Source organism: Bombus terrestris, chromosome 4, assembly GCF_910591885.1.
Source record: "Bombus terrestris chromosome 4, iyBomTerr1.2, whole genome shotgun sequence".
NCBI classification, from domain to species: Eukaryota; Metazoa; Arthropoda; class Insecta; order Hymenoptera; family Apidae; genus Bombus; species Bombus terrestris.
In genome coordinates, this window is record NC_063272.1 from 10,313,700 (window position 1) to 10,337,723 (window position 24,024).

Consider the following 24,024-nt stretch of genomic DNA (forward strand, 5'->3'; position numbering starts at 1 on the left):
ATCAAATGGAATATACGATAATATTATTCTTTTCATAAAATTCTTTTATCTTTTTTTGTATCCTCTATTCACCACCTGAAACACGTCTCATGAAACAACCCGCATAATTGAATCCTGTGGACGACATTTGTGCGATATTGTTCTGGTCTCACATCGTATACAATTGTTTTACGCACCTTATGGTTGTACGTACGTGTTATGGATTTGTGAGCATCGTGTATGATCGGGCAGAAAAGAGCGATTTTCTCGACCGTTCCTCGCGTAGCTGCTCTATGTATTACGTATAGTGTTGAGACAGAAGAACGTAACATGTGTGGTTGTTTGATCTTGTGACTGTGGTACTAGCTCGTTTCATAAGTCGTCGTGTTCTTGCAAATTGCTGCTTTTATTCTAATTAAGAACGCAGTTTTGTCTAAACCAATTTGTGAATGTCACTTTTTATTGAAATCTAGAAAATATGTATATTGATCGTTTAGTTTCAAATGAATCGAGGATGAATTTATATGGATAGTTTCTTCGGAATAGATCGAAAAACAAAATAAAATAAAATAAATAGAATATAAATTGATATTTCTATGAAATAAAAATCCAAAGATCTTTCCTATAAATTGCGAATCGATCTATGAATATTATTTCCTATTACCCAAAGTATTATCGAAATTAGTATTTATTAAATCAGTAGATGATCGAAGACTTATGAAATGATTCGATACTCGATGTTTCCACAAGCAATTTCTGTTCCCAATATTATTTCCAAAAGGTCCAAAGCTGCTTCTGGAAACCTCGACAAGATACTACGAGTAAAAGTGTTATATCTATGTGTGACATATCGAAAGCGAGTCGCTTGCTGTATGTATATGGCGATTAAAATTGAACAGTGTCAGAGGACAGACTTACATCGGGTGTTAACTAAAGATTATCTATTTGTGTTTCTAAATTTACTCTCCTAGAAATTATCTACCTATTTCATTAACTATTATCAATCTTGTCGATTTACAAATTTTCATTAAACTATCGATTAAAAAAGTGAACAAATTCACGATTCAGAATTTTTCGAAGAATATTATTATCATTCTCGATAGAAAATATGTAATTCCAACCAAGTAAGATTAGAGTTTGCCGCGGATTCTGATTTGCATCGAAGGAATCGTAAACAAGAGGTCGACGGTTTTAGTGCTCCGTAGTATTGCCGTTTTGTGCTCGAGTGTACTCGTGTCTGGCTCGAGAATCAATTCACTCCGTGATAAAGTGTCTGAATCTTGAAAGCGAATGAAACCCATTGACTGCCAGTGTTTTCGGTGTATACGGAATAGGGGAAGAAACTTGGTTGCATGCACGCCGAGGATCACCAGGATTGCACTCTCGCGTTCTCTGCTTGTTCGATAAGAATTCTCCATTCATCGAATTCTGCATGATTGCCATGCGACAATTTTTTGCCTTATTTCAGAACGAGAATGGTGCGGTGCACACATTTTTAGATTCCAGATCTTTTAAGCTTATAATTTCGCATGTTCGTCATTTTACGTAAATTTTTCTAATCGCATCTGAATGCGAGTATGGTGCGAAAAGGAAATTTTTAGGTTTTAAATTATTCGAATTTGGTACTGCGTATAATTGTCGTTTGGCGGGAAATTGTTTAATCTCGTTTGAATGCGGGAATAATGCAATTTGATATAGATCTATGTAAAGAAGATTTTTCGTAAGAAAATCTACATGGAAGAAATATCGAAGAAAAATTCTGTTGAAGGGAAAGCAAAGAACCAGAGAGATGTTTTTAAAGAGAGAATTACGAATTGCACTCGCGAAAGTACAATCCTGTAAAAAGGTCTTGAATGATTCTGCTCTGGCAATGTATGCGAAAAACGAAGGCTTCCAGTTCCTCCAAATATACCGCAAAGAAAAGAGCAGTTTAAAGCTGACCGAAGGGAACAACTTTCAGAAACACGTGGAATGAAACATTTAACCTTATAGAGACGATTGATATTATTCCACATACTTTCAAAAAATTTCAATTCCTCTAAAATTATAAAAGATATAATCAAATTTCTTTTTAATGGTATTTTTTCAAATTAGGCATTTCAACTAAATTGAAATCGAATCAAGAAGCGTTGATTAAATTTTTTTTAAATATCTCTAAATTGCAAAGAGATATTAAAATAAATTTTTAGATTACGAGTTATTATTAATCTATTATCCCAAGTATCCAAACAAAGGAACAATTTTTTAATATTATGGAATCGAAAGATGTTAATTAAATTATTAATAATATTCGTAATTTTCATAATAATTAAATTAACAGTTGAAGCAAAAAGATAACACCGAATATGAAAATAGCCATCGAATATCAAATAACTATAATAAAAAGATTATTCTACAATCACTCTTTTACGATAATGGAAATGTCTCGATTAATAACAAAAAATATCATAACTCTTCTAATATTGCTATAAATTCTCCTAAAAAATCTTTTGAAAGCATTCAGAAATATCTATCGTCAATTGAAAAATTTCTCAATAACTTCTATTACTTTTGCTTCTGTCTCCTATGCATAAATGAGACTAGTATGATCAGTATGATCGTGTCCGAGTGTGTAATCGATCATGATCAACGAGAAATCGTAAAAGAATAGATGGTTAGAATAGAGAGTTAATCAGGAACGGTTCAGCGACAGCTCATTAGGGCGGGTTTCGATGGTGTACGATAACGAAAACTCGATGGCTAGAATTTAGGTCGACAGAAATACAAACTGTACACGGTTTCGAGTGGTACCTCGATAGGCGAGTAGTTTACGTCTCTGCTAAATAGTGGTAAGTAGACAGAGCCGTTGACAGGCGACGAGAAGTAGTTATTACATATACAGTCAAAGATTTACTAAGTATCAGGTTATACGTATACGTTCACGTGGGTTGAACGAGGCAAATGGATATAGTCGGACGCGATCGCGTTGCGATAAAGAGGGTGTGTTTGATCTCTGAGCGTGTTAGTGAGTGTAATTTACATGGTAATGAACTTCAGCGACAGAAATAGTTGAAAGAAGCACAAGAGACTTTGAAAGTCTTATGGCAGAATAGATAGAGCGTTTGATTTTTACTAGAATGATTACGGTTCGAATCTTGGAATGTTAAAAAAATCTTAGTACTTCGTTTTACAGTGTTTCGTTTGGCTATTATAAAAAGAATATTAGTGTATAATAGTAATGTCGCTGTTAAATATTGTATTACATTTAGTGAATTTAGTGTGCAGTTTGGATATCTTAAAAGTTAATGTAAAATAATGCACTTGAATTCTCTAGTTGTAGAATAATGAAAATGAATGGTTGTCACCATAGAATAGTAGCGAGATTGGTGAAAATACTAGTAGAACTGATAAATAATAGAGTACTGACTAATTGTAAACTAAATAAATAATTGTCATTACAAAATAGTGAAATTAAGAGATAGTAGAGCCAATAGTAACAGAATTGTGACGAAATGAACGAATAGAGTGAAATCAAGAAAGAATTGAAATTCCCAATTGGGTAAAAATGATCTTTTATCGCAACGTACAGCGAAAACGACTATACCAAATCCCTTAAAAATTGCAGGGAACGATCTTCGGTAGTAGAAAGATACGATAGACGAACAGAAGACTATAATACAAGAAAAGAGGAAATCCGCGGTAGAGCGGATTGAAAGTAGCGATACACAAGTGTGTTATGCGTCTACAAAGAAGCGAAGAGAGAGATAGTTTCGTGAGAAAGATATAGTACAGCTTCACTGCAAATTCGGTGGGCAACGACGAGTAAAGCTCTCTACCTTTCAACAGTAAACACGCTCCTCATGGCTACGCTATAGAGGTTCGTTCGATTGCCGCTTATAACACGAGCTTTATATAAACATAAATTTAATCCCGATCCTTTTGCACAATGAGATTAATTAACTAACAACGTTAGTGAATATACTAATGATAAATAATTATAACAATTCTATTGCCTAAACAGCATTTTACTATTTAACAATTTTCGCGTCAAATAGCAAAGTGAAATCATCCGTATAATTTCATTTAATTTAACAATGTTGGTTCAATTACGCAAAGAGATCCAGGAAGATCTGTATCCTTGAACAAATTTCTCAAAACATCTTTAAGAATTGATTAAACGAAATAAATTTCGCTTAAATATATTCCAAATCCATCGTATCCGTTTGAAAAATAGTATATAACAGCATACGAAGAATTTATTGCAAAGGAAGAAGAAAGTTTTGATGGGTAGGAAAATAAACCATTATAAATGGTAGTCTACATAGTAAAGGCTGTCGCGCAATCGACGAACCTCCGCGACAGGTTTACCAATATGCACATGTATATACACATGTATGTCTATCGGTAATCGGGGCACAAGTGTACGCAAATATAAGGTGGATCGTAGTTGGAGAGGGCAAAAGGTTGAAAAGGGGAGAGGGACGGAGTAAAGCAACGAGGGAGATACTTAACTACTCGAGCTATTGTCCAACGATCGATTTGCACGTGAGCAGGAGTACTATCTCTCTAATAATAGGCCGATATGCGCGCGCAAGTGCCTGCTCGTGATTTCGTTACGTTGCAAAGGGACCACGAAGAGATTTTTTTATCGAATTTCCAGAAAAAAACCATTATACCGATACACGAACTATATTTACTCCACTTCAATTAAATAAAAAGGAGAACTGTCATATAAATAACCGGAGAGACGTAACCGACCGAAAAATTATCGTCGGTTTCCAAATTATCTAAGGGTGGATATTAAGGATTTAATCAATTCGCGGAATACAGGGTCGTTAAGAAAGGAATGGATGGTTCCAACATTTTGCAGGTAGAAAGAAAATTGTCGAAGAAATTGAAATATATCTTGAATTAGCCTACGAATTAATACAACTTAGACATGTATCTTCAACAATTCTTTTTTTAAGCAAAACGTTTGAACTGTTTATTTTATTTGTAACGTATAGACTGTGGATGTTTGTGCAGTTATGAGTTACAAGCAAGTATAAATGTGCCAGAATGAACGAGAATTAACAGAAATGTATTATTTTCGATATTTTGTATATATACACTATTTTCGTATCTTTCCTGCATACTAGCTATATTATCTTCACGCTCTACTGGTTCCACTTTGATGACGCTGATAAAAATAAGAACAGCAAGAAGGCTAATATGTATAAATAATTTTCTTTTTGAAACACGACTATCGTTTGCAAAAAACTTCGTTACACCAAACCCGTTGGTCTTGTTGATCGATTGTATCGAAGAATCCTCTAAAAAAAAAAAAAAAAAAAAAACTAGAGAATTATAATATCCATAAATCCATAAACATCCACAGTCTAACAGTAACCCTGTATATCCACTCGCTATCCTTTCCACTATTATCCCATAACACGTAAAAAAAACAAACACCGGAAATAGTCTAAAAACTGGATTCTCAACCGCCACGATAGGCGTCTCGACGATCGAAAAGCAAAATGTAAATTATCTTTGGTGCAATTATCTTCGACCGACTCCACTGGGGAAGGCCACTCCGTTTTGGATCTGGCGGTAGCAGAAATCCAGTTATAGCCGCGCTTCAGGCGCGAGTAGAGCGGTAAATTCAGATTCGATCCATTAGCGGAATCTCGCTGGGAGAATTAACTGTCCCGGTTCAGGGCTCGAACAATTAACGAGTCCAAAAGGCTGTGAGCAGCCCGCGCCGCGTGTACGCGCGGAATACGCGCGCTGAATAGTGCCGAGCTGATCGAAACCGATCGTCGTCCGATCATCGAAGGGAACTTTGGGGCCAGGCTCAAAAACTCCAAGTTACATTGGAGTCGACGAATAGCGTTACTCGATTCTGGCCTCTCGCGACATCGCCAATTTCCGATAGCAAGTTCGAGTTCAAACGGATCTCGAATCTATCGAACCGTGCTACTGGCTGCATCGATTCTTTTGGACGCTGCAACTGCCATGAATTCGTGCACGAGAGAATTTTGAAAGGAAGTAATTATAGTTGCGAATTTTAGTGAAATTTCAAGGAAATTGTCTGGGAAATGTTAAATCTATTTATTTGGAATTTTAGTGTTTCCCTTTCCCAATACTGATTGCCTCGAACAGTTGATATTAATCATATTTTGTCCTATGGTTTTTTCTCTAATTGCAGGGTGGCGTTAAATATTTCTAGGAAAAAGTAGGCACAACATTTTATATTTTGTTTATTAGTAATAAAGTTTATTAGTAAAATACGTAAGCTTAAAAATAAATAAAATATGCCTTGTATTCTCGCTGTAATGCCTAGAAAATTAATCATAGTATTTTGTAGAATTGAAAATGTGAAACACGAAGAAATGACTTTAAAAATATTTTGTCGATCTCAAAGTATCAATTTACAGAGTATTTCTCTTCCCACAAACGCGAAAGGATGAATTTACGATACGTTAAATCCATCCTCTGAAGATTCACCGCAATTATCAGTATATCGATCCCAATATTCCTTAATTACCAAAACAATATTTACTAATAAACAAAATATAAAATGTTGTGCCCTAAAATTTCACTATCACTCTCAAGATAACAACTATAATACCTCTTGGTCAGCGCCAAAGATCGATGACAGCCTTTATAGAGCCATCCCAAACTCTCAACTCGTTAATAAAGATTACAGTGAAAATTTTACTCTGATCTCTTCGATCAGCCACGCAGAATTCCAAGCGTACACGAGGGTACGAAACGTACCAAAGACACGAACACAGAAAGAGAGAAGTTGAGACCGCGGGATGCACCTTCTCGGTGCGGCCAGCTTCCTAGAAAGATTCGTGACACTCGTGGGTGGCATAAAATCAGATATCAAACTGGGTGCACGTATCTGAACGATCTTCTAAAACGAGGATCGTCTTCCTATAATTTCGGGGAGGGGGTGTTGTGAACCGGGGACAAAACACACGAAAAAGAGGGGGAGGCTAGAAGAAAAGATTTTCTTTTTTTTTTTTTTAGAAGTGACAGAGGATTTCTGGGTGGTCCTACCTTTCACGTCATCGTCCTCGATCGTTGTGCTGCTGTCGGTCGATTCCTTCACCTGAGAGCCATCGCCCTTCTTCGTGATGATGCTCCGACCTGGAGCACGCAGAGCGTTTCAGTAAATCGGCATTGGCTTCATTGGATAATGAGCGGAAATAGTGATTTCAGAGATAGACAAAAGTAGAGAGAGAGAGAGAGAGAGACAATAACAGAGTGAAAGAAAAGAGATTAGAATAATTGGCAATAGTAAGGTTAGGCTGGTGGATGTTTGTGGTTAATTTTTGTCTCAAGGACGGACCATAGCGAGAGCACACACTTTGCACGAGGCGATCGCAGGATCGATTTTGAGGATTTTTGGAGGAGTAATTAGGATTCGTTTGAGATTGAAGAAGGTTGAGTTTCTTTTTTTTTTTTTTTTTTTAGTAGAGGTTCGGAGACAGTTTTGGTGAAGATTGTTTTTAGCGATCAAGATAGACACGTGTCTTTAGAGGAGGATAGAGAATTCTTGTTGATCCAATAGATCGTTCGATTATTTGTTAGGCTGATTGGAAAATTCTATCGCTAGGTTTTAGCTTTATTTGGAAATTTTCATAAATTACAGCTACGTAATACAGATTTATATATTTTAATTGTCGAAACATGAACTATAGAAATTAACTGTTGCTGGAAATTTCACGTAGAAAATATTTGCAACGGAAGTCGTAGAATTTTAATAATAAAAATTGATGATTCAACGTGCAATCGCAAGACGACAGAAGATTTCATAAATAACAATGATTATTCTATTAAAAATCAATCAATAATATATAACTAACATTAATACGAATTTTATATTGAAGATTAATTAACACAAATTCCAGTTAAAATAATTGATCTCTTTCCTTTCAAAGAACAAAGGCAATAGAATTTCCTAATCAACCTAGATAACGGAAAAGCTGTGAAACAATCGTCAATGAAGTGCATAGAATGACATTCCACTTTGAAATTTCGAGAAATCTGAAATTGTGCTGAAGCGTAGCTGCCATCAACAAGTGCACATTTTCGTATCTTTGTGTTGTAAAAATAGCGAGGCGATATAAAGAAGCCGGAAGAAAATACGTTGAAGAATTGATCGAACCGGTAACGTCGTTGAATACGATCTTGTTTGGGCGCTTCCTTCGAGGAACAAGAATTATTCTATCAGAAGCCGTTCCCGTGGAAACGCGTTCTAAGGAGCAGTAAATGTCGCGGTGAGATTGGAACGAAGTTGAGGCAACAATGGGGGTGAGCGAATGGGAACCACCTATCCTCCATTTACGTGCTTCCTCCTTTCTTTCTTGTTTGACAAAGGACGCTCGTTGATTATGGAACGTCGTCAGAAAATTAAATGTTACAACGGTGCAACAAGAATTTTTCTGTAGAAAGGAGGAAACGTCGTATAAATTCTTTTGAAGGGGACAGAAAATTTGTATTTTAACCCATTCGAGACCGATTTCTAATTGAAAAAATATATTATTAGGTATTATTACGAGATTTGAAGGGTCGTGATGTTGCATTACTTATTTTCTTTTTAATTGGAAAATGTGATTTATTCGGAAGATACTTTCATTTCTTGATATTAATTTTTCTTTATTCTTTTATTTATTAATCCTTATTTATTTAGATTAGTCGCTTCTTTGTTAGAAATATTTATAAATACTAAAACAACCGATAATAATTAAAATGGAGAACTCGTATCAAAGCAATAAAAGGATACGAAATAAGCTTCTATATAAATTTTAGAAAAAGTTGTCCAAGAGCCTAAAAATGCACCGTTGTAAATTTAGAAAGTTTCTGTGAAAAATTAAAATTACTTATTTTGATCATTTGAACAATCAATTTTGCACGATATTCTTTGTAATACTCTTTTTAGATGATTTATTTCTCCGACTGTCGACTGACGACGATAACACGAGTTTCTTTTGTGTGATGTAAGTGACGCGTCACCATGGTTTCGAATGGGTTATGCAACGAAATTTCACACGAGTATATCTCGATCGCTAGAATGAATTATAGAGTTGAAATTTGAGAAAGAATCGAGAAAGTATTGAGAGAAAAAAGACTTCTAGGAGGGAAACCTTCGACGTCGAAGAAACTTCGACTTCGTTCGGTTCCCAGAATGGTCGAAGCGATGTCGACTTTCCATCGAGATCGACGTAACGATACTTGCAAAAGCGTCTGGTGAAAGCTGGTATCTTTAGCAACTCGCCTTATCATGTTATAATTAATAATACGTATAAGGACACGTAACGTTAACTATCTCATCTTCAAGGCAATGAAAATTTCTCATAATTTAACCCTTCCAGAGCCAATTATATATCTTCTTCGAAAAAATGACTTTTGATGAATTATTACTAAACAGAATACATTTCTTTCAAAGTATTTCGTGAACTAAAAGTAAGATTGTTTTCATGGAAAACAAATATTTTTATTATCTATATTCTACTCATTCTACTCATCAATCATGAAAGGGTTAAAATTCAAAAAAAGAAGCGATTCAATTGACTTCTATCGTTACATCGATCTGCTCATCTACAACAAGAAGATCCTCTATCCAATCGTCCATGCTATTTAATCACAGTTCCACGTTTCCAAAAGATTCGTCAGGCAGGGGACTTTGAAAGACAGACAAGAAATAATCTTAGATGATTATTAGATCTTAACTAAGTAACAGATCAAGTAATCTAACTTTCCAGAGGCAGAAGAAGCTAGACAGAAGATGGATGCAGACCACACAGGAGAAACGAAGAAGAAGAAGAAGAGACAAAGACGAAAGAAGACGCAGAAGAAAGGAACAGGACAGAAAACATGAGAGAGTGAAGGAGAGTGGTTTTTCATAGGTTTTTATGGTGTAGAACGTTAAAACAATGCATCGTGTTCTGCATGCGAGACAAATATCGTGATCAGACAAAATTGGAGCAACTCTGCCGATGCTCTCAAGACGACGTATCGGTGCCAGGAGAAAGGGAAATAAAAAAACAATGGTCCTCTCGTCTTTACCTTCTGATGGCTCCTCTCGAGAGCTCGGCTTCGTTCCGTGCCAGCGAAGCGTCGCAACGTTTCACAAAAACGAAAGAAACAGGGAACAGAATAGAAAGAAAAGAATAATGTGGTACCATAATTTGCATGCTGAGCGGCGTGCGTTTGCGTGTCGAAATATTTTCGTTTTTCAGGGGTAGAACATTTTTGCGATGGTGTCGTGGCGAGTTGGGATCGACAAGCCAGATCTTTGGCGGTTTTCTATCTGATTTTTAATTGCTGTATAATTCGTGTCATAGTACGTGTTCGATGAAAGCGCTTTTATTAAAGATTAACTTTTGATAGTTTTATCTGTGTAATATATTCCTCGTGGTTTACATTATTGTATTTCTCAACTTGTTCGCGGTGTAAATTGTGGAACCAAGTGCTATCGATCGTTGACCAAATTAATCGTTGAGCACCTCAAAATAATTACAACCGATTAAATGATGCTTTAACGGAAAGTTTTACTTGAATTACTCAAAAGTGTTACAATTAATCTACTTCCGAAATAACACAATTATTTGATCAAATAAATTATTAATTACTTCAAGTAATATTAATTGCAACATTAATCGATTAAATGATACTCTCAGGTAATGTACCTCTTCATGATTCGAATTACCATAAACTGATACCCTTCTTCGTCGATTGATATTACGATAAAAACGTAGCTATCCTAGTCCGCTACAAAAATACCATCGCTAGTTGATCAAATTATACATAAATTACTTCAAACAATATTAACTACGATAGTGATCGATTAAATAGACATTAAAGAACAATTCTGCCCCGTAATTTGAATTACAATAAAGTGCTACCTACTACAATTTTCATGGTCGAGCCATTCCGCGATAAATAACACAATCGTTCATCTGTCCTACAGATAACAAAAACGCAATTCTCCTGAAACAACTGGCTGAAGGAATATCATGCTAAAGAATTCATCGGTGAGTGTCAATTTATGGTAACTCGTCGGTAGGAGCATGGTGGTTTCCGAAAGCTTCCACGAGGCGTGTCCTAACCACTCCCCTAACTCATAAAAAAAAGAACACCCCTTAACCTTGCTTCCACCTTCCAACGAGCGCCTTCCCTCCCATCCTATCCAAAATTCATTACTCAACCCGAATTGAAACGGCCGTTATCCGGAAGCTTTCACGGGCTTCACCGGTGCTCCCATTTTTTTCAATGAAAACTAAGGAAAAATATTTGTACGTAGATAGGAACCTGGGAAATAACAGTGGCGAAAACGCGCGATTTTCTCCACCCTCTCGTCACGAAGGGCGAAAAGAAAAATTGAATCACGCGAGAGAAGGCAATTATTGCGAATGTACGAGTCGTCTCGAAGAAGGCGAATCGTTCTTGTACGCGCCTCTTGAATAATTTACCGCTGGGAAATATTGGGAGGAAAAATGGCGGGAAAGGATGGAGGGCACTCGGTTCCGACGTTGGTATAAATATAACGAATGAAACTCTTCCCCGGCGTATAATATCCGTGTACTTTCGGGGTTGAACTCGAGTTACCGGAAACCTCACGACTTCCACGCGGTCCGCACGGTGTTCTTATCTACTTCCGCCACCAGGCTTCGCTTCCGCCGAGGCAACACCGTTTCGCCGTTTCCTATGATTTTATCCTTTCCTTTATTTTAATGTGTTGTTTTTTTACTACGTTATTACGGCTAATATCGCGTAATTGGTATTACCAATGAATTAACGTCAAGGATATAACGTATAATAAATATAATATCGCGTATGATTGTTAGAGGCATACATAAGGCACTCGTATAATTGTCCGTAGACACGAAAATTGAATTTGTTAATACCTTGCACTTTTTTCGTCTGTTTTTTTCATTTTAATGATAAAGCTTTGAGAAGTACGTCGAGATGTTCTTCGATTTTTTGAAGGATTAGCCAATAAACAAAAAGACTCGCATATAAACCCAATTTGCCTGTGAAGGATTAATTATTGTAGTAGTATTTATCAATGTACATCGAAATAAAGTTAAAATATACTTCTTATGATACTGATCGAGATTTTATTCATTCACATAACAGGCGTAAATATCTAATTAATTTTAAAACATCGTTATATGTTCTTTTCTTATTAAGCAAGAGGATTATGTACTTAAACAAACGAAGTAGAAAAGAAAAAATAATACAAGTAAATTAAATAGGAAATAGAGATACCAGTCGATTTCAGAACGATTATTTTATCAAAAATAAAATTCATAGAAATAAAATTGCACGCATTAAATTTTCTAAAAATAGTTTCTATCATATCTTTGTAGAAGCTTATGTCTCCTATATGTGAACACGGAGAGATATAATGGGAAATAACACTTCCACCAGGTATTCGTGAAATATAAGTAAAGTTTCGAAATGGAATTTTCATCGGTTCTTCGGAAAGTTTTAAAACTTAAAGGGAGGAGGTCTCTGTCAGAAATCGAGCGGAAACTCGTTGCCTCGACGCGAAGGAACCTCGTAAACGGACGTTTGGTGTGAAAACGACCCTTTCCGCCGTGCTGCCTTTCCGTTGATAAGAAATGCGAGCAGCGGGGCTAGACAGCGGAGAAGCAGGCGTGAAACGAAATAAAAAAGAAAGCGAAGCAGAAAGCGCAGCCATGCCAAATGCGACGCGAGAACGATTGTTCGTGCGGAACATTCCTGTTTCGAGTCTCGTTCTGAAATTGTTCGTTTAGAAATTACCTTATTCTCTATGAAATAATTTGCAAATTGTTTCCATTCCGACTCAGACAGAGGAAAATCTCGTTCCTTTAATTTCGGGATAATTTTCCCACGAACAAACAGATGGTATTTTTTTTCTCTAAAATCTAGACGATTTTCCTATGGATTGCTAAATCTTTAATTTATTAATTTAACTGTATACATGATATGTGTTGTTCTTGAATTATTCAGATCTTTCTATTAAAATCTAGCCGTATCGATAATTTTTTCGAATGGAAGATTTTGTCACTCGACATATTTTTATTTTAAAAATCTATTGTTAGATATATTGACATTTCTAAGAGACGTTCTTAGAAATATTCTATTCTAGAAATTTCGTAGCCGGCTCGATCCTCCGATTCGGTATTCATCAATCAAACTTCAAGGCTAAATTCCCCCACTGCGTCTCCGACATTACGTGCCACAGAAATTCTAACATAGAAATTTTACACGCGTGCCATAAGCGGCGATAAAATCGTTAGCAGCGGAAATCTGTCGACTTCTCAAGCTTCTCAAGCTACAGCTAGCGGTAAGGATGATGCAAGGAAGAAGTAGTGGGGGATCGAAATCAATCATGATGATAATAATCGAACAGAGAATCGGCCTAATTGTTTAGAACAGCGTAACAGAACGATCGACTCGATTGTATCGGAATTTCCTACGAACTGTATCGTTTGTTGTTCGATTAGAGCCGTGTAAGTTCAATTCCTACGTATATGTATCATATGTATATGTGTATGAGTGAGTGATGTGCAAGCACAGCTTATCGTTTATCGATTAGATGCATCTTCTTTCGGTTAAGAGGCGTCGAAAGAGCTTTCTTTCTTTATTATTATTATTATTTTTTGATATTGTTCAGAGATGAAGGGTGTGTCCTTGCACCTCCGACCCACTTCGCGTTACCTTGTCAAAAAAATCAGTCAGATTAAGAAATATAGACAGACAGAGAAAGGGAGGAAGGTATTATATAGAGAGAGTAAGAGAGAACGATTGGTCTCGTTTGCTCGCGTTCTCTCGTCCGGAAAAACCGAATTCGCTCGGAGATTCATGGATTCGTTCCCGACGCAGAATTCATGAATTCTTTTTTGCCGCTCGGAAATTTATGGACTCGTTCCTGGTTTATATTTATCCATACATATATATCTACGTATATATATGCATACATATATACATGTCGTATGTACACACGTAACGGAGGACGTGTGTTAAATATAAAAGTACCTTCACATAAATTCCGATGGCGTTTAGGGGTCTCGTCGACACCTCGAGATTTATCGATTCGATGAATTTTCAAGAGGCCGTGCCGAAATCTTGTGGAGCTGGAGAGAACATCGGAAAAAGAGATTCTCTCGAGAAAGAAACTCGATGACCACGATATACACGTGCACGAGCATTTAGAAGAATAAGGAGACTGTAATTGGGGATAAGAAGCAATCCCGGCTTATAAATTTGTCTCACATTTAATAACGATTCCCGAGATTCGAGTTAACGTCTTTTTCTTTCACTTTTTAGAAACTAGAACGACTCTACGACACTGCTCGTTCTTGAAAATAACGAAATATTTTCCACGTTTTCTACAGCTACTGTTATTTATTGAAGCGACGTTTAAGACGGTTATCGAACATCGGTAAATATCGTCGACCAATTCTCAATCGTTCAGCACACGAATAATCCAACGGATACGTTTTCGTTTATTTTCTTATCGATTTTCGATTACCGATAGCCAGATGAAGATGCAAAAATAATTTTAGGGAGGAAGAAAAGGGTGAAGAGAGAACGCGAGCTACGAGTAAATGCTTCGTTTATCATTTCATCGAAGAATTATGAATGAAACGACGCGATTCATAATGTCGATCGATCGATGATCGTCTCACGGGGATCGTAGCTGAAGGAGAAAGCAGATGGTTTCTTAGCTTTGATCCTGAAAGAAGAAATAACGATGAACGTTTTTCGAGAGAGAAAAAGCGGTTACAGGTACGTAATGTATCCAGCGATCTTTTCCTTTTTTTTTGCAATTTTTTCTGAGGGATAGAAAGCAGCTTTGTTTCGTTTCCTTCACGTAGAAACGTTGATTGTTCTCTCGAACGTTGGCCATTCTTGATCGCGACCTATCGCGATGACGAAACATTAAAACGTAGAATTCTCTTTTCACTGAAATGATCGTGCTTTGTGAATCGATCAAATTTGTGAGTGAAGTTTGTGATTTCGATTCTGTGACGAATGGCCGAACGAACGAACGAAGGAAGGAACGACCTAATGGCTGATTTGGCTGATAAGAGAAATCGTGATGAAGAAGCCTGGGGACGGACTGCGATGACGAAGTAACGTTACAACGATGTTCATCATTTTGCTCTTTTTCACTTATCTTTCCATTAATTAAATTTGTTTATTATTGTTGCGTAGAATTGGACGTAGAATTGATTAATTTCAATATATAATTTAATTTTAGTTTATATTTATAGAAAAGTTCGATAATTTCGAGTCTTTCCTTGCGCCAGTGATGTACAGAAATTTTCACAGCAAGATCTTTTACTTTATATTTTTAAAAGCGATATTTTAAAGTAATCTTAATTAATTATTCAACGGTGTTTATTTATTTTACTGTTCTCCTTTCTTGTACTCGTCATACTCTTTTTGGAACATCGCTTTTGGAACATAAAGTGAAAAATCTATCTAAAGCTTTCACGTATCACTGTATCATAGATTGTGGGACATTTGCCTAATTACAAAAATTTAGCTATGGTAATTATACGCTAATACGGTGGTGATAGCGTTAAGGGAAAGTAACGTTCTCGAAATGGAGCATCGAAAGAATAATTAGAAGAAAGGGGAAGGAGAAAAAAAAAGAAAAAGAGGATATCGAAGATCGAAATGCAGAGTTACGGCGCAATTAGATAAACTTAATTAAACTTCCGGGGAAATGGAATCGGCAAAATGAACGACAGACTCGAAAGACAATACCTCGAAGTTAATTATACGTTGGTTGCCCTGAAGCACCTTGATTGAAAGAGTAAAAGAGAGGAGAAAAGATCGCGAGAGGTGAAAAAAAGGAAACGAATGATCGTTCGCTGTCTTCGAGTTGGTAATTGAAACAAATTGCCAACGACGCGGCAGCGGGGGCCGTCACTCTCGTTTCTACACCGACTTCAGGAAGGAAATAGTTACATGGTAATGAAAGTATTTGATATTTCGCGCGATAACCGCCGCGACTCGCACGCAAACCTCGAGAAAACTCGCTCGGTTTCGTTTCTAAACCGTTACGAATTTTCATTGTTAACGAGAACTCCCCTTTTAGATTAGAATCGGTATTTCGAGCTTTAAATTATTCGTAGACAGCCATACAAATATAATAACACATGCTGCTATTACGAGCTATACGAAGAATTTTTCGAAAAAGCGATTTGAGTTAGTAATATAAAATTTTGTATAATTTAATTCGAGTTTTATATTATCGATTTGAATATTGTAATTTAGTTCAGAAATAAGAGATCTTCTATAATCTAATTCGGCGATTAGAGTATCAATCATAATATCAATTCTCAATTTCCTAAATTTTGAATTCGAAATAACAAGTGCTTGGAATAATCAAGCTTTGTAATATTCAAAGAAAAATATAATATTACTTTTAGATTAAGTTTAGCCGCAACCTTTTAAGCATTCAATTACATTAAAGTTTATGATTATTTTTTCGTTCAATTTCCATCATCCTTTGTAAAGTAAGATACTTTTACATTGAATAAATGAAGCTAGTCTTTAGAGCAGGAGTTATCCTTTTCTTCAATTTCCAACTATCCTTTTAAAAAGTTATCCTCTAAACTTTAAACTAGTAAAGTAATTCTTTTCGCTACTTTCTATCTTATTTTTTAACATAAGTTACCCTTGTATTAAACGAAATTAACGTTCAGTTTTCCGTAATTTCCACGGTTGTTAAACTAATTTAACCTCGGGTTAAATAAAACATAGCTATTCTTTTCAACGATAAGATAATCTGCATTTTCATTTTCATCTTTACTCTTTCGAATATTCCACGTTCGAACGTTACCTTCCGAATATCACCTAGAATCTCATTCCAACAAATATCTATCTTAATTCGCAAGAAAAAAAAAAAAAAAAATTCCTATATAAAAATATTTTTTCATTTTCCACGAATCATCCCATGACCTATTTTTCACCGTCACGTGTTACCAACACGTATTTGCCTACGTGAAAACAGACGAATTGTCCCCCTTGTAGTGTCCTACCTGATTCTACTTCGAGCATGAAGTGTCCCCGACGATGTGTCTTTTTTTCTTTTGCGTATTTTTTGCGGTATATATATGTATTATATAGACGCAACAATAAAAAATATATAGACAAAGAGATCGTAAGATTGAGAACAAAAATAAGAAAAAATAGGTAAACGAGACAAAAAGAGAAAAAAAAAGAGAATCAACAGAATTACACACAGGCTCTATAATCAGACAGTGATAAATCGTGTCTTTTGGGGGGGAGGGGGAGCAAAAAGTGGCGTTCGTATCGCGTTCCGGGTGTCGTCTCTACGGATGCAAGATGCTCATCTACTATTCGACTAAGTTCTGGGTGAAAGATCGTAGCATTCTAGGGGAACTTTTGCAGATGTATACATTAGTGTATAATATTGATGTGTTTGTAGAGAGGCTGCAAGTACACGCGTGTCACAGATACGCGTACTTGCCTCCAGATGCACATTTGGCACGTTGTATGACTTGTATATACGTATATCGAGCATCTAGATTCAAGACGGCTATATCAAAAGGGAATCGTTTTGTATACAAACGTACATAATATACAGACATGTATTTGCGTATAATAGATATTCATACTTTGTATTTTGGAACTTCTAGCAGAAATTTGTCTTTTTCGCTCTTTTTTCTCTATTCTATACTTTCTAACATTCAATATCATTTTTAACTAATTAAAATCTACTAAGTATTATTCGTATAATTTTGATTAAGTATTTCAATGTCGAATTAGATTAGAAAATATTCGATTGGCATTGTCACGAGGAATATGAACGAGCAATGAGAATATTCCTTTCTTTTGGTCAAAAATATGGATGTTTCACACGTCGTTCCAAAATGTGCGGCATGAATGCAAAGACAAATAGAAAAAAAGTGGGGCACGGGTTGTGTGTTTCGCATTTCGCTGATGTCTCGTTGACAGAGTAGAGGCGCTACAAAGTGGTCAGCAATACTAAACGCACAATAATCATTCGTAGGCATTATTCGCCAGTGGACCTAAACAGTTGTGCTCGACACGGTCACGCGATATCTCGTAAATGATACTTGAGTTCCCTCCTCTGATTACATATCCAGCGAATTCGCGAGGAAGATCGGTCAAATTATAATTTCTTTTTTATTTCATTTTCTAGAAATAATATCTTTCGAATTTTCCTTCCGCTAAATTGTTTTCTAAATTTAACCTTCGGTTGATATCATCGAATTCTAAGTGATCTACTAAAGTTCAAGTTGAATTACTTAATTTTAGAGTTTCAATTTGCATTTTATAGGATATAAAGAATTTCTCGCGTAAAATGTAGAATTCAAATAATCTAACTGAAATATAACTGAATTATTATAGTCTATATATTTATGGCTCAACGATACCAAACGATGGTTAAAAATAAAAAAGAAAAAAACAGGAAAATTTGTTCATTTCGTGAATTGAGCAAATTCAATGATTTTCTCACTTCGTAATCGACACGCCGATTCGTAAACGAAACGTATAAAAATACAAAGAAACAAACGATGAAATGAACGAATGATTGGTGACGATCAATGATTCCTCGCTGATAGTGATCCACCAGATCTTACGGATCGTTAGAAACGCTGAAACTTTCTTACAGTGTTGGAAGTTAGAACGGTCGTCTGACACTTTGATCACCCGTTGATCGAACTTTTGCTATTGGGAATGCGCTTCGAAGCGACGAAGCATGACTCTGATGATCGTCGTTCGGATATGATGAGAAGAAAACTGCTTGAGTCCACTGTGACGACGATTCGCGTTACCCAGAACTTCGAAACGATCGTTCTCGTCGGAATTTTATTAGAAATAAACAAAAACAAAAAAAAAGAAATATTACTAATAAAAAAAATATTATTAACACGATGCAATTTCTGGATAACGCAGCACAGTCCTTGCAGGGTATGAGGTGCGAGCCAAGTGCATCGACTATGAGGTACACGATGTGTGAATGAATTATCATGATAATTTATTGTACTAGTGTGCAGAGCGAGCGAGAATGAAATTTGTCGAAAATATTTAAGAAGAACTGATGAGTTCGATCCGGTGAAATTATTACGATTGTGAGAAGCGATTTGTGCATTGGGCACAGAAAAGAGAAATTTTTGTTGATGTTGCCAATGAGAACGGATAGTTCCAGGGAGATTTTGGGGGTAAATTTCATCTCGCTGCTCCGGTAGTTCAAGTCTAGAGGCGGGGATCAACGCAAGGGGCTCTAATTCGTTCGGTGTACGAGCAGGAATGATTTGCGGTGCTTCATTTCGTGGCCACCGTTACTACATTTTACGTCTGTTTCAACTCTTTAATTTCCACCGATCTTTCTGTGGCAGTTTTATTCGACGACTCTTTCGAATAATCGAAAGGCTAAATTGTGCCGAATTTCCAATGGATCTCGATCGAAAGAGAAGTAATTGTTATTCAAAGAAAAAAGTAAATGACAAACAAATCATAATGAAAATTTTCTCTAATTCTCTCCCAGAGATTTTACTCAACGATCCCTTTGGAGTAATTGAAAAACTTCAGTTCAACTGAATTTTTAATAGAATTCGATCGGAGAAAGACTAACCGTGTTTTACAGCAAGAAATAGACCAATAACTTTTTAGTTCCACGTCGTTCTTCCAATCTTCTTTAATTCCTCCACCGAAATTTAATTTTATGATCCTCTCTGACAATTGAAATCTAAACTGAGCTGAATTTTGAATACCGTTCGATCGAAATAAAGCTACCTGTAGATGTGTACATCCCCCTACCCAAAATATACAGCACAAGGTATTACACACTGATTCCCATAAAATCTTTATTCTATTTGACAATTCCACTTTCAAAATATTCTTTAAAGAGAGAGAGAGAGAGAGAGAGAGACATAAAAAATAGCGTCGTTTTATTTCCTTGAAAAATCGAGAAGCCCCTGGGAAACCAGCTCTGTCCTCGCTGTTAAATATCCCTGAACCCTCTTCCATCAACTCCGACGCTTCACCGAAATCAGTGCGTAACACCTAGGCCGGGTCCCCTATTAAGCCCTGCCATTGTAGCGGTGGGTCGTAAACACTCGCGTTTGTCGTGGAAACAAAAGGGGGAAGCATCCAGCCTGTTAACTCCACCCTCGGTAAAACAAGTAGGGTGGCCGTGTCTTTTAATAAGTGAAATAAAAGTGTGTGCACGGGGCCACGTAGTGAAGCACCTCTTGAAATGAACGAAAGATCTGCTGAACAGAACTTTTATAAAAATATATACACATATATAAATATAAATATAATTGTATATATATATGTATATATACATACAGAAGAGGGGGAGTTTATAAGAAGAATAAACGGGGAGTGAGAGAAGAGAGACGAGGTGGGTTTTTATGGGTTATGAATTCTGGAATATAAACAGAGAATACAGAATATATAAACAGAGAACGAGTATAGGTACACAGAGAGAGAGACAGAGACAGAGAGAGAGAGAAAGATAGAGAAACATGTATAACCGGGGGGTTCGAGGGTGAAAAAAGAGAGACATATAGTCGATAGTGTCGTTTAGAGAAAGATAAAGACAGACGATAAGGTCGGGTAGGGTTGTGGGCGTAAAAATTTAATGGGAGATATAAAAGTACTGTCTGTCGTGGTCCATGAAGCGCTGAAGAGGGCCGGAGGTACTTACCCTGTGCATCATACTTACTGGAAAAGTTCCTCGTCGCCAACATGGTCGTCAGAATAGCGCCCTGCGGACAAAAAAGAATACCGGCCACGATTATTCCTCTTTTACGTTAATCGAGAGGACCAAGGAGAGGGAGAGAGAGAGAGAGAAGAGCAAGAAACACGACTCGCTTAACTTTAACCGGGAGAGGAAGTCGTACGAACGGTTGAACGAAAGTTAATCGCGCGAGATAAGCTGCTCGACGGTTTTTCATGTTTTATCGCCGCGGCGAGTTTCAGTGAGATCGAGGAATGAAGATTGGGAGCGCGGCAATGGCTTGTTAATTGGAAGCAATTTAGATTTGTGTTTCGTGCTCTTGTACGTGACTATACGATTAACTTATGAGAAGCTCGATATACCTCGAGCGATTGAGAAGATCAACTACGGTGTTTGAAAACTTCTTTGTTTCAGTACTTAATCAGATCACATGATTAATATATGTTTTCTCCGAAAATGACTCATTTCGATGGAATTACTCAATTTTGTTTCTGTGGTGAACTCGGCTTAGATGAGCAATTCAAGAAACACACATAAATAGTAAGTAACTCGACCTTTATTGCTCATTTCAGCTAACCCTCCAGTCAATAAAGAAAATTCCATTCTTCTTATTACGCGATCTTTCAACCTGACCAAAGCCGTCGAGTCTTTTGACTACAACATTATTCGGTACTATATAAATATTTCAGAGTATAAAAGCATTCTAAAAGATTCGATCAATCACACGAGAATAAATCCTACCTCTGTAATTACACAAGCTTCCAACCTAACCCAACAAAAAAATCATCGAACATCAATCAACGAGATAACAGTTTGAAAGACAGTTCTAAGATTTCTGACCATCCAATCATTAATCAATTTCACTTTTCCGAATGATGTAACTCGAACGTTCAAGTTCTCCATTGCAAGTTTCATTCAACAAAGGATAAAAATTTGAAAGAAAACTCCAAGTGATCCGTATTTGAATAGCCGAAAGACTCGACTGGAGCTCGATCATGCCAATTTCTCGAGAACAAACGACGATCTCGCACAGACACACGTGCAAACGCGAACGAACGCAGTCGTTCAGCGCAGCTTCTTTGTACGGCGGCTGATGGTACTTCCGGTCTTTGGTATTGCACGTTATTACAACGGTGAACTTTGGACCTGGAGACACTCGATCCCGTCTGCACGTTGGTTTTCCAACGATAATTCCCTCACGCTCGAGAAATTCTATCGTTATCGGTATTCCAAACGTTGAACGACGATCCAACGAACATATACCACGTTGGACGAGGCACACGGATCGATAGATTAATAGCCCGCCATTAATTCGCGTCCCGAGTGTCTTTTATCTAAATTAAACGCCCACTCTCGCTTATCGACCTGTTACTCGTCGTATTAAACGATATTGCGCGGAATCGTGTCCTTTAAAAGATGGAAGTCGCTTTAAAGAGACGAAGGAAACGAAATGTTTTATTCATCGACCTCTGCTAGATAACAAGTGGCTTCTTTTTTAATGTACGTGTTCCTTTGGAGTAGAGAGGCCTTGTTAGATCATATATTAAATACATTTCGATAATTACGTCGATCCAGAGGTAAATGCAATTATCGGCGAAAGTGGAAACGTATTTGATGGAATCGCTTTTTTAAATGGCTGCTTATGATCGTGATTACATAGGAATGAATTTGTTAGACTTCAATGAACGTCGTTTCTCAATTTCTTTTCTTTTCTACGTACTCACGAGGTAGATAACGAGCTTACGTATTATTCTTGAATATATCATGTAGAATTATTTTTCGTTCGGGGATTTGAATTTATGCGTTTCTGCATGCGAGATAATCATGTTATTGGCTTTTTGCTCGATCCCTAATTGATTATAATTTCTACGATTATTAATATCACAATATCATAAATACATTACACGATGATAAATAATAATTAAACGATGAAAAAGTACTTGACTTCGAAATTCGAGAGAGAAAAGCTGGCGTTATAAAATTGTCGTGAACATCCAATAAAATGCGCATAGAAGTTAACGTCATTCAAAGAGAACAAGATGAACATCGATCTTTGCCGACCGGAAGGATTCATTTATCTGTTGCAAGATTTTATAAAATTTAACTTCCCTTTAACTTGAACAAAACGATATTTATAACATCTTCGATACTTAACGTCTCACGATTCACGCAATTCCATAACCTGTTCAATTTACAAGCCAACTTGCTATATACGATAATATGATTTCCTGAATAAATACGCTTTCCTCTAACGTCCATCGTAATATGATAAACGTATCAATTTTTATCAGATTTACCAATAAAATTACATGCTCGGTATGTCTCTACAAAGAGCCGACAAACAGGTTGATTACCTTTAAATAAGCAAATAATTAAACAAGAAAATGACTAGGGCACACGGACTAGTTTCAGGCCGACTTTCTCGAAAACCGGAAGCGTAGAAGAGGAGAGGGTGGCGACAAATACGAGCGAACTAAAGCAAACAGAGCTAATAAGAGTGGTGTCGATGCAACGTTTGACGTATCGTTCGAGCATCCAGAAAATATTTACGACAAATATTTGCCGGCAGAACAATCGATTTCGATTAGAGGCCGGTTTCTATTTTCGTGTCGCGCGAGCCTCTGTAATACGCGTCGTGTATTTAAATTCCGAATATTAAATACGTGGACGGGCCAAGCAGTAATAGAGAATCGAACCGTCGCCCTCCTCTCGCGCGATTAAATATTCATGCATCGTATTATACGATACGCCTTCGTTTCTTTCCGAGTCGTGTAAGGCTCTCGTTCGATCGCGCTGCGTGCCGGCCCGGTAAACGAGAATCAATTCCTTCGTTTAATTGAAACAATTCCACGTATTAACTCGATGGAAGTTTACTGCTCGGTTCGTATCGCATGAATATTGAATTTTGATCTTGCTCCCTGATTTATTTGTTGACAGAACTGGCAGACTTTTAATCGAAATAATTATAATACATGTTACTTTGGCGCGTTATCTAACGAACAGTGTTATCTTCTAAATCATTCGCATCGCTGCAAATTTCTCTGGTTTGCGTTTATCGTATTTTAATCGTTTCACAAAAATTTAGATAACTATCGTAACAGTCCGTGCGTTAAATAATTTTTAACAGAGTATATGGACATGAAAATTCGCGAACCGATGTATTTCGAAGCACCGTCTGGCCGAACGATCTCCGTAAAGAATCACGCGAAATCTCTTTCCCCTGTCGAAAACCATTAAAAAACACCGAGTAAAAAGACCAGCATTTCTCTCTTTAATTACAGTACGACTCGGCATCATAATGCGAGTAACAGCTTCGTCCACTTCTC

General features: G+C 36.7%; 1 protein-coding gene across 39 annotated transcripts in view; it reads right to left on the reverse strand.

The window, feature by feature from the left end:
• Positions 1-24,024, reverse strand: part of LOC100648089 (calcium/calmodulin-dependent protein kinase type II alpha chain) — a 157,316-nt gene that overhangs the window by 38,634 nt on the left and 94,658 nt on the right. For 18 of the 39 annotated variants that reach the window (XR_007223664.1, XR_007223663.1, XM_020862764.2 and 15 more), the window contains exons 10-11: positions 20,666-20,726; positions 7,006-7,095 (exon numbers count right to left, since the gene is read on the reverse strand). Coding sequence is in view for 37 of the 39 variants with exons in the window: in XM_020862764.2 (XP_020718423.1) it covers positions 7,006-7,095; positions 20,666-20,726 (151 nt within the window). In the remaining 2 variants the exon portion in view is untranslated. The remainder of the gene's footprint in view (positions 1-7,005; positions 7,096-20,665; positions 20,727-24,024) is intronic. The other 21 variants (XM_020862766.2, XM_020862768.2, XM_048404901.1 and 18 more) reach the window with 3 other exon arrangements.